Source organism: Fundulus heteroclitus, chromosome 20 (assembly GCF_011125445.2).
Source record: "Fundulus heteroclitus isolate FHET01 chromosome 20, MU-UCD_Fhet_4.1, whole genome shotgun sequence".
Lineage (NCBI taxonomy): Eukaryota > Metazoa > Chordata > Actinopteri > Cyprinodontiformes > Fundulidae > Fundulus > Fundulus heteroclitus.
In genome coordinates, this window is record NC_046380.1 from 44,914,853 (window position 1) to 44,927,095 (window position 12,243).

The 12,243-nt window shown below is 41.5% G+C and overlaps 1 protein-coding gene across 4 annotated transcripts in view; it reads left to right on the forward strand.

Annotated features, from left to right (window-relative positions):
- Window positions 1-12,243, forward strand: part of plxnb1b (plexin b1b) — a 207,681-nt gene that overhangs the window by 168,788 nt on the left and 26,650 nt on the right. For all 4 annotated transcript variants that reach the window (XM_021321950.2, XM_021321952.2, XM_021321951.2 and 1 more), the window contains 10 exons: window positions 2-124; window positions 1,058-1,151; window positions 2,132-2,298; window positions 2,616-2,767; window positions 2,887-2,992; window positions 4,358-4,494; window positions 6,534-6,710; window positions 6,793-7,018; window positions 7,106-7,348; window positions 8,380-8,547. In XM_021321950.2, coding sequence (XP_021177625.2) covers window positions 2-124; window positions 1,058-1,151; window positions 2,132-2,298; window positions 2,616-2,767; window positions 2,887-2,992; window positions 4,358-4,494; window positions 6,534-6,710; window positions 6,793-7,018; window positions 7,106-7,348; window positions 8,380-8,547 — 1,593 coding nt within the window. The remainder of the gene's footprint in view (window position 1; window positions 125-1,057; window positions 1,152-2,131; window positions 2,299-2,615; window positions 2,768-2,886; window positions 2,993-4,357; window positions 4,495-6,533; window positions 6,711-6,792; window positions 7,019-7,105; window positions 7,349-8,379; window positions 8,548-12,243) is intronic.

A 12,243-nucleotide genomic window follows, 5' to 3' on the forward strand; every position in this document is an offset into this window, starting at 1 on the left:
GGATATAGACTTGGACTATGAGTGTGTGCTGGTTATTGAGGGCCAGACCGTGGTGGTGGACGCCTTTGTGGAACCGGATGATATGAATCCATCTAACTTTTACATCACCTGCCAGCTACACAAGGTTTGATCATAAGAAATACATCTCAGTAATTGTTTTATGTGCAGCAGGGTTTAGAAAGTTTAGGTAGTTAGTTTTCATTAAGCTTTAGGAGCTTTCACATTTTGTCTACAAGCCTGATTGGAACTCTGTGGAAAACACTTGTCAGGTCTGGGTCTAGGTGTCACTCATAAACGTGTCTACAGGGGAAAGAAAAAACTGGGACAAAATCTGTTTAATTTTATTGTATTAATCATGTTAGATTTAGTTTTTATAACGCCTTATGATGGAATGAGAATAAAAAAAGTAAATTTACATGTTTTTAAACTGCTTCTTTTTTCATTTTGGATGAAGTAGTACTGTCAAGCACTGAAAGACAAGCTCGAAACAAGTTGACTGGCCTTTCAGAATGGCGTTTAAAAATAAATTTAAATTGTTTTAACCAAGTAGAGTTTATCTGGAAAAAAAAAAAACTAAGAAAGAAGAAAAACTGTTTGAAAGTCTTAACCATGTACTTTGGTAACACCAAATTAATTAAGCTAAGTACATGCATCAGTTTTATTTTATTTTTTATAGAACCAGTTTAAAAGGGTTTTTTTTTTTTTGCTACCTGCCTTTCAGGGCCTCTACAGAGTTTAACACAACAAAACAAAGAACAGTTTCTATATTTTCTCCTAATGTAACAAGGGAATAATAATTATGATGCTATATACAGTAGTGTTGTTTTTTTAAAATAGGCCAAAATGAGACAATTACGATATAAGATTTTAGGTTAACTGTATATTACCTCCATTTTTGCCATGGATCTTTCCTGGCAGTTGGAAAAGGCTCAGTTGTTAGTGAAAAGAACATGTTTCTGGCTCAGTAATGAATCCACATCACTGAGGCAGAATGAAACTGCATCAGAATCATCAGGGAGAGTCTTTCTTTGAAACCCAATCCTTGCTGTTTGTTCAGTACACGTACTTGGCTCCGGAGGAAGAATACAACGCCATGGTGTATGTGAAGAGGAGGAACACGTTTCATGTGGACAGTTCTCCTAATCTCTACGGTGAGATCCATGTGTTCTAGCTCACAGACTTTATTGTTCTTTGTTGTGTTCCAACTAGGCATGGGTCGGTCATCTGCATGACAGGTATAAAACAAGGCTACGGTTTCCAAACCTTTCAAATTTCCATTTGTTTTGTTTGAGATAAAGTCTCAGCGTGAGCAGAATTCTCTGTGGCTATATGGTGCACAGAGATCCAGTCAGGTGGCTGAAGAAAAACTGCACTTTTTCCTATCTTGTGGCTGTCTGGAAATATTTGCGGTTGTAAAAAGCAAAACAAAACCAGTCCCAGTGTGGCAACAGAAAGAATGCCACCCATCACGCTCATTCAGGTAACCAACAAAAGTTGAACAGAGCAGCTAAACAAGCACAAAGTCCACATAAAAACTACTTACTGGGGAGTTATGCTATATTTAGTTTAACAGCTTTGTATCAGAATCAAAATACCAATAAATCAATGTTTTTATATATATATATATATATATATATATATATATATATATATATATATATATATATATATATATATATATATATATATATATATATATATATATGTATATGTATATATATGTATATATATGTATGTATATATATATATATATATATATATATATATATATGTGTATATGCGCGATAAAATAAATATCGCCGTTAATAGTCTAATGAATTAACGCGAAATTAACGCGTTAACTTGCCCAGCCCTAAAATATATATATATATATATATATATATATATATATATATATATATATATATATATATATATATATATATATATATATATAAAGAAACAGTAACAGTAAATAAAAAGAAAAGTACATTTTGCATTAATCCAGGGAAAGTCTGGCAAGTTTTACTGAGATTCTTGTACCATAGGAACCTCTCACCTGCCCGTGCCCAGTTCAACACAGGTTTTGCGTATTTTACAGTAACCGCATTCAGTCTGAAAGTGTGATTCTTCTCTGTTCTCATGCCATCAGTGACCCTGTACAACTGCTCTGTGGGGCGGTCAGACTGCAGTCGCTGCCACACAGCTGACCAGAAGTATGGCTGTGTGTGGTGCAGTGGTCCCATCGCCAAATGCTTGTATTCAGACTCCTGCAGTGAACAGGTCCAACAGACATGCCCCGCTCCTGTCATTCACTGGGTGAGTAGTGTCTTTAGGTACCATAGCATTTGTTTCTCTTGGGTTATCATTTGAGCCATAAAGGCTTCACCTGTATTTGTGACAGACTAAAACATAACATCCTTACTTAAAGAAAATCTCTATCATTTCTGTGTGCTCAAATATACAAATTGAAACCATCTTAGTGTTGTTTTTGGATCATCCTTATGCACTCCTTACCACTGTAGAATACCTAAAACTGTCATTAAAATCCTCATTTGTTTACAAGTGCAGTAGGCAGCCTAGAGATCTCCTAGTAAATGTGGTGGGCTTTTATTATATGCCATTTTTTCTTTTAGATTGAGCCACTCTCTGGCCTGCTGGAGGGAGGCACCTTAGTGACTATTTCAGGGTCCAATCTGGGCCAGAAGGCTGAAGACATCCTCCACTCTGTGACAGTAGCTGGGGTGCCGTGTGTTGTCATCCCAGACCTATATGAGGTCTCCTCCAGGTGCTGTACATGCGGACTGTGGCACTCTAACATTCTCTGTTGCTGCATTTTAAGGACACCACACATGCATAAAGTTTTAATACTAAGCTTATGTCCACTGTGTGGTGTCTGTCCTCCAGGATTGTGTGTAGGACCCAAAGCAGCAGTGGAGAGAAGGAGGGCCCTGTGTCTGTGAAAGTCAGTGGGGGAGACCTGCGCAGTTCCACTCAGGCTTTCAGCTACCAGGTACAGCAAACTATACATAAAACATATTGTTTTATTGCTTTTATATCCAACAACAAACCTATTTCATTTAATGCCAAACTACTTTAGATTTTAATGAATGCATATCTTGTGTTCTATTCTGTTTTTGGAAAGAATGAATAAATATTTGTTTTTGTTCTTTAGTTCTTTGTTCAGTTTTACTCAACCAAAGCACTCCAGTCCTTCCTCTCTGATGAAGGACGATTCTTTGTTGCTTCTGTACTTCTTATTCCATCAAACCTAAAGGGTTCGTTTGGGAGAGAAGTTATCCTGAATGGTTCCTTACCTGTAGTTGACAGATGTCCTATCACAGTGAGTTGGTTGGGTAGAGTGAGTGCATGTTTGAAGTGATGTATCACTCCACCTCACCAGCTAATGGTGACTCCATTGGGGTCATTTTCAAACACTTATAGAAACAAGAAAGCACAAGCAATGAAATCATTTTCCTGGCGGTGTTGGAGCGGACTGACGGTGGCAGTAGATCTGGCAGGGTTTACCAGCCTGTACCGCAGTTGAGAACATGGGTGGCCTGTTGAGAAGCTCCAGACTGTTATTATCTTCTAACAGTGTTGTGTCACATTGATACGAATGCTTTAGGTTGAGTTGTTTTGGCCTGCTAAAGTTGGCCAGAACAAAGGGTGAGGATTTATTTCTTGTCCAACCAGCTCACAGTGAGAGGACAAAGTTATCCCAAAGATATGGAAACTGTTTCTGATAATAAGTTTAACTGACCTCACTTACAAAGACCCAAACTATCTGACCCACCTGCATGATGGAATCCACCTCCTGCTGCTATGCAGCCCAATATTAAATGTATTTTCACTAATTTCCAGCTGATCATCTAAGCTTGCCTGTTTTCATGGAGTTACCACTTTGACTTGGGATGTTTTTCTGCCCTCAGAAATCTGAAGAACTTTGGTAGGCTTGAACATGTCAATACTTTGCTGGATGGAACATAGTTAAATGTTCCATCCAGCAAAGTGTTGACATAGTTGAATAGGATGTTTTACTCAAAGTTTGTCTTCAGCTCCTATAAGAGCTGCACATCTCCCTCCTAACCTGAAATCGTAGGAAGCATACAAACTACATAGCATTATAGATTTGTTCTTTGCTCCTGTTGTGGATATTATTATGTGTAAGTCTGGGGAACCTTTTATACTTTGCTTTGTTTCTTTTGGGGCTAGATTTTTGTTGTATTTTTTTTAAAAAAATGTTAATTTATACTTTATTTGTAATCACCTGGTATAATTTCTCGGCACTCAGCTAACAAACCTATTTTGTATTTGGACCTTTTGGACATGTAAGTACTACTGTTCCTCTCTGATTATTTCCTCCTGTCTTTCTCAGGACCCATTTGTTATGGCCGTCTCACCTGAGAGAGGTCCAAAGGCAGGAGGAACAACTCTGACAATCAGCGGACGAAAGCTTCTGACAGGCCTTCCCTCTGACCTCACCATCACTGTGGGAAGGGTCCCCTGTAAAATGTGAGAGGCACATATCCATACACAGTCAGTCATTGTTTAAATGCTGAACACTGTACATTATGCAGCTTCTGCTGGTGTTTTTGCACAGATGCAACGATCAGAGTTTTGTTGCGAGTTTGTTGGGATTGATGAGTCGAAACCAATTTTTATCCAGTAGTCATTTTGTATATTGCGGGAGTTTCACAGAAACTGAGACATTTATTATTTAAACATGATGTCCCAGTGGCTTTCAAACCCCAGAACACATCAGGGCAAAGACTGGTTCACCTCAAATATCCGGCCCTTCAGCACAAACAGCAATGCTGTGTCTGCTGTTGATGCCAGAGGGATTGGTACCAGTTATACTTCGGGGAAAGAAAGCAGCCACTGGCCAAAAGGATGGCCCGGCACAGAGCAGTAACATCATCCGGCCAAGATTCTGTGGTTTACACTCATCTTGAGGCCAGAGGTCACTCTGTCAAAGATAATCCTGGATAAGGAGGAACGTTGGTTTGAACAAGGAGTAAAGGTGGCCATTTTTGTGCTGTGCTGTTACTACGAGTATGACTTGGCTAGGGATGGGTTCCAAATTGGATACTTTTATAGGTACTGATCCAAGCCCATCGGTACTACCTAGAACCTATTAACATCAAATCAAACGGTACCATGTTTCGGTACCTAAACGCATCATTGTGACACTGATGGAGTGGAAAAGTGGGTGATTTTCCATGCCAGTCATGAACACAGCATTGCACACACAAGAGCAACTAGTCCAGTCGACAAAGCAGGGATGGCTAGAAGCGCAAAAAAATTATGTCTCCACTTTTCAAGATGCAATGCAGATTATGCTCGCAACAATATTTGTGACTTGAAGTGCAAGGCCAGCAGCAGGAATACTTCTAATCTGAGGAAGCACCTGGCACTGATGCCAATTTAGTGACTTTATCGCTATATTAAGCAACTTTTCTGAACATTGTATCAATGGGGGGGGGGGGGTTTCTTCACAATAAACAACTAGCAACAAATCTAGCAGTTTTTGTCCGTGTTATTGGCAACTTGACACCAATCGTTTAGCAGTTGTTGTCTTGAGGCAGCAGTGAGTGCTGCTGTGAGCTCCTTCCAACCTCTCCAAGTGCTGACAATCAGCTGCTGACTCGTCCTGAAAAACCCGCCTGCAGTCAGAGCAAGGAGAGCAGAGAGGAGATCTACTCCGTTTCCACATTACAAATGTATCCTGCCCTGGATTACAAAGCGGGATAAATGTTTTTAACGGGGTGTTCAATCTGTGCCATTGAGTACCTGTACCGATTCCTGGGTATCAGTACCATATCAGTTCAAATGTAAAAGGTACCCATCCCTAGACTCAGCCCCCTGGGAACATACAGCGGCCATCAGAGCACTAATGATCAGTTGGAAGGCTGATGGTCCTCTTTTTTTTATGTGAACAATAACGTTTGATTGTCACACTGAAACATGGTGATCCACTATGCAAAGATTCTGCTTATAATACTGAGTTTACCTGAAACAGACTAAAGACGATACTTGGAGAAGAGACGAAACATTTCAACAAAGAAGAGCCTGGCCAGAGGACCTATCCAATGTTTTTGATCAATTCTTATCCAATTTCAATTTATCCAATTCCAAGTTATTTTAGGAGCAGCACCAACATCCCGCTTTGTGTGAAAGAACAGTTACATGGTTCCTCTGACTGCCAGAGGTTAAAAGCTCAAATACATAAAAAGACCAACTTTGCTGTACTTCTTTAGGCCTTCCTGTTGTCTGCTAAAAAATGTGCTTTCTTACGACCATAGCCTCATAGCCCCACAGACATGCCCCTACATGTCATAGAAACAATCCTTTTAGGTTTTCTCCACTCAGTAACAGCAAGAGTTGTTGTAGGATGGACCTTTTAGCAATTAGTATGGTAGGTTCACTAATCAGAAAAAATTACGGGTTCACAGTTTCTAATTAGTTAATCAGTGCCAGGCCCAGTCTGAGGGAAAGAAAAATCCACTCATTATCATGATGAACATCATTCTTTTTCTTCTTGGTCACCCCAGAGTGTCGGAGGTGCAGAGCTCCAGTGTTCAGTGTGTAACAGGCACCAGTGGTGAAGCAGGAAGTTACCAGGTTACACTACGTTATGGCAGCATCCTGCGTCACCTCCACACTCCTCTCTACAGCTACACCCACAACCCCAACATCACCCATGCCGGGCCAGCCAAGAGCTTCCTGGAGTAAGTCTGACCATGTCAACCTATTACCCTGCCGCTCAAGCTAAGATGTACTTTAAATTTGGTTGTTTTCCTCCCTGGTAAGTGGTGGCCGACTGATCAATGTATCTGGCCACAACCTGGACGTGGTGCAGAAGCCACAGATGGTAGTGAACGTCTTCCCGCAGAAGTCCACAAGTCCAAACAGGAGGAAGAGGGGAAGAAGAAGAACAGCAGGGCAGGGGGAGGAATGGGAGTGGACACTCAGGAAGCTGCCTGGGAAGCTTCCTGACCCAGTCTGTTGTAGAGAGCCATTTTGCCCCATTACACAGGTGTGTATACCTTTGTCTATGTATACATGTACTCTGGTCACAGAAAATGACCTTGTTTTGTTTGTCTTTTCGGCTTATCCTCCTAAGTTCCTAGAGCTGTGTGAGGTGAACAACTCCTCCCTGATACTGTGCCGCTCTCCCATGGTGAACTCCTCCATTTTGGATTCAAAGATCACTGTACAGTTTCTGCTAGACAGTCTGTGCTTTGACTTCAGCAGTTTGAGCTCTCAGGCCTTCAGCTACGAACCCAACCCAGTCCTGAAGCCTCTGAACCAACAGGACCCTCTGAAGGCGTACCGCTACAACCCTGGCAGCTTCATCCAACTCGAGGTCAGAATTAGACCCGTTAACTCCATGTAGCAACTAGTCACCTGCCCAGCATCAAGTAATAGGAATTTCTGAAAAATGTCAGTACCACCGTCCAGGAAACTGTTTTCTAAAACACATTATTATTAAATGGTAAAATGGCATCTCCTGTGGATGCTGTTTTTGCCCAGTTTTTACTCCTACTGTTGAATAAATGCTTTTTTGACACTACAGGTCTGCTACCTCAGCTTTTAAAATATATGTTTAATAACAGTTAATTCACGATTTAAGGGGGGAAATTACCTTTCTGCATACAGCTAGGTTGGATTAGATAGCCGTTTTAAACAAAATCGTCATTTGAAAATAGCTTTTTGTGTTTCTTGTCTGATATTAAATTTGTATGATGATTCTGGAAACTATATGTGTGACAGAAAAGCAAAAACAAAAATCTGTAGGGTGGAGCAGCAGGTATAGTACTTTAATGAACAAAACTATATAAAAAAGATGGCTACAATGGTTGGCACAGAGAAATACGCTCGAGACCAGCCAGAACACACCACCTGCTTTTAACTCTAACTGAAGTCATGACCATTCATCCATCCATTTTCTGACCCGCTTAATCCCTCATGTGGTCGCGGGGGTTGCTGGTGCCTATCTCCAGCTTTTACTGGCCGAGAGGCGGAGAACACCCTGGACAGGTCGCCTGTCTGTCGCAGGGCAACACAGAGACAAACAGGACAAACAACCATTCACACACACACTCACACCTAAGGACAATTTAGAGAGACCAATTAACCTAACAGTCATGTTTTTGGACTGTGGGAGGAAGCCAGAGAGAACCCACGCATGCACAGGGAGAAAGACCCTCTGCACATGCAGAAAGAGCCAGGGTTGGATTTAAACCCAGAACCTTCTTGCTGCAAGGCAACAGTGCTACCCACTGTGTCACTGTGCAGCCCCAAGTCATGACCAGTCTTTGATATCTAGAAAAGCATTGGTAAAACTGAAAGTAAAACCGAAGTAGAGTGAGAACTGAGTCTTTATCGTGTTTTCAGGGGGACAACCTGGACCTGGCCATCACCAAAGAAGAAGTGGTCGTCCTTATAGGAGAGGGCGTGTGTGCTGTGAAGACCCTGACCAAAAACCATCTGTACTGTGAGCCACCATCTCAGCAGCCAAACTGCAGGAAATGTGAGGGCTCTGACAACCTACCAGAATTCATGGTGAGTCCACCACCCTTTCATCTCCTAAAGCCTGGTTTATGCTTTGAAGCACATACGTTCCATGCGAAAATCAGAAGGGTGGACATGTGCGCAGCATTTATGCTCCATGCAGTTTTTCCTCCAGAGCAGGGCCAGATTAACACTTCGCTGTACACTGGGCAACAATATTCAAGGGCCTCATCATCACAACTCCAAGATCACTATAATCTGGCAAAATACAGACTAGACTGCCATAATATACAGTAAATATTCTCAATGCTTCAAATTCTGTCAAGTGTATTTTGATCTACAAATGTCTAAATGCTCATGGAACTACAAATGCACTGCATGTCGTCTTGTCAAGGACACTCACATATGATGCCATGAATACAAAACACAGCATGAATATAATCTGGTAAAATTGCCTCACTACATGGAGAGGAAGTGTCCTCCATTTTCACAAAAAATAAATAAGCAACCACTTTCAAACTATCCAAGGTTTATTTAACAACACTTATCCCCAATACAACCGGCAAAATACACAATGTCAATATTTAATGAGAAACTGCATGTTTAAATTTGATAGCTTTTATTTGGCAAACACATCTTACACTGGCTTTTCTCTAAACTTTTGACTGTGCACACTGGTGTATAACATCTTCAAAATCAAGACTACTAACAAGCTGGTTCTCAGCAAATTTTTAATCTTTTTCAAAACAGAAAATGACTTCTCCCCCTCACAGTAGACACGGGCAAGGTTAAAAAAAACAATCTAAGTACAACATAAACCTTTGGAACGGTTGTCTTAAGTCCTTGACTCTAAAGAGCTTTTAGCAGCTGTACAGGTGAAGCCTCATTTTGCACAATGTGTTTGAACTGAATAAGTTCATCTGACAAGAATCTATCCAGATCTGTTGGATAAGTGGAGCTCGGCTTAGCAGCTCTTTCATGCACATCACAATCCCTCTCAAATTAAACTCTAAAGAGGTCACACCAGTGTGCAGGCTTCAATGCGCTTTGATAGGCATGAACAAAGTCTGTCAATGATGACTTAATATGTTGCAACCTTAAATCTCTGACTATCAGTAAAAACTACTTCACTGTCATCAGCAGACTTGACTGCAAATCTTTCTTTTACTCACATGTTGCATGTCAAACTGGTAGTTTTGTGTAGTGCTGAGCGCATGCGGATTCTTCAAGCTCTCATAGAGTGCCAGCATATGAAAGCAGTGAGCGCAAACGGCCAAGAGCAGTAGCTAAATCCATATGTTGTTTTGGAGTTGGTTAAATCAATGCTGTACCCGGTCCCACAACATAGTTATTAGTAAAGAAGCCATTCCCTTAGCTGTCATGTTCGGCTTTACGTATTTGGCCCACATGCAGAACACACTCGGCAACAGGAATCAGTTTTAACGGTTTATTTAGATGGTACACAGAAGAAACGGTCTCAATGGAGACGACGAGGTAGCGATAGCACCGGGACATGTTCGATCACTGAAAGGGAAGAGTGACGATTGGGAGGGGAAAAGTAAATTGGCGATGCAATCTAAGGGGCAACGTAAGCTTACCACCGGACGCGGCAACTGGACCAGGGGGAGGACGAAGCGGACTCAGCGTTGTTCGTCGGAGCTGGCGGCAAGTGTCCGAGAGACCGGTGGGGTGTGGGCTTGAGGATGATCCGAGCAACGCCAACAATCCTGAGATCCAGGGCAGCAGGAGGAACCAGATTGACTTGAAGCACCTTGCTAGGAGCCGGGAAAACAGAGAAGGTCCAAGTGATGTCACAGAGCTTGGAGACGACACGGAGAGCGATCCTCCAGGGAAGGCGATCAGGAAACTCGAGAGGTAACCTGGGAGACACAGAGGTAAGCGGTTAGCTCGGGAAGTCGGTTATTTGTCTTAAGACAGACCTTTAGGCGTACCACGATGGTTAAAACTCTGGCATCCTCCTGCTGTCCGTACACTGTTCTTATAGCGCGGCGAACGCTGCTGAACCAGCCGCAGGTGTGCGTGCCCTGCCCACCAGTCAACTGCAGACACCTGTGGAGAAAGCACAGGAGCAGAACCGGCAGAAACTGCACGGCTCTGCTGGCTGAGTCCTGACATTAGCACTATTTGGTTGTTTTGGAACCGGTAATGAAGCAAATCATTGGTGAGGGAGCATGTCCTACTCCCAAGCCCGGACTCCCTTACTGATGCAGGATACTTAGCAGCCCAGTTCTGGAATGCTGCAAGCTCTCGGTTTATTGCCTCTTTTCAGAACTGCTCTGAAACGGCCCCCCACAGAGCAGGATTCATAGGGAGTAGAGGCGTTGAGATTCAGGGGCTGCTCCCAGACTCAGCAAGCGGCTCAGGTGGCGGTGAGACTGGGGACCCGCCATTCCCTCTACGGTCACACTCGCAGCAGAATCTGGGCCGTTGTTTGAAGATGTTGCTGGCTATTCGCTCTCTGGGTGCAAATGTAAGATAACGGTGAAAAATCCTGGCAGGCTGAGTTGTTCTCATCAGTGACAGAAGCTGACTTAACAAAACAGTCAGCAACTTTAAGGGGAGTGAATAAATGATAAATGTTCCGTATAAACTTTGTTTTCTGCATTTCTGATGTCTTTCTCCTTTTTTATTTCTGTTTCGCGCTCCCACTTAGCTTCTCCATTTCTGAATTTTTTGAGCTGCATTGCGGCGCTTGACATCACATAACCCGATCTGTACCGGAAGCACGATCTGCATCGTCAGCTCTTTTGCGCTTGTGCAAACAGAATAACTTCCGTTAAGGCAATTTTTCGTTTTTCTTACTTTTTTCTTCTTTTATCTTATTTTTGGTGGGATGTTTTCTTTTTGTATGTCATTGCAATAATATTGCATGGTTTAAAGGGAATAACAAAATACAGGAAAAACATGGTTAAATCGCATTTCAATAGATGCTTTGACTGCTCTGAGTATGTGCAATGATCACGTCACACAAGACGAAAATCTAAATTCATTTGAATATTATTTTTACTCTGTACTTAACTGTGTACTCCAACAGTGTTGATCAAAGAATGGATCTGTTTGCAGTCTTTCATTATCTGCAGTTATGTTTTTGCAAGAAAAAAACTATGTTGCTACCATAACAACAAGGTTGTCTATTGTCTATTATGGGTCCAACAGAGGGCCCATTGACAGCATAAATGTGTTACAGCTCAGTCAAGTTACTTTCTAATACAATATATTTTTCGTACAAAATAATCAGTGAGAATGCTATACAGCATTCTCACTGATTAAGTTCCTTCAGGTCTTGATTATTATTCCGTACGTTTTTCGGCATCTAACTACTCCTGCATACTTCAACCGATTTAAACAATTTTCGTATCAAAACGTTCTGCTCGTTCACAACATTACTGCTATGTCTTTTTGTAATTATAACTTTTATAATATTTAAAATATTTAACTTTTTGTGCGTTTTTTGCTCTCATTGAAATTGAATGGAGAATCCTTCAAATATTTCAGCTTTTTGTCATCTTACTGCTTCAGCCTACTTTCAGCTAGAAATGTCCTTCAACTTTTAAAATGTAGTGATATCTTTTGGCTATTATGGTATGTTTCAGCTTTTTCATATCTTTTACCATTTTCGTATAGTACGTCTTTAAAATAATTTTGGCTTTTCAAGAAATTCAGCAAATAACATGCGTTGCTATGGTCGTCAAGGAGGCTCTTTTAGAGTGCGCACTCTAGAAATTC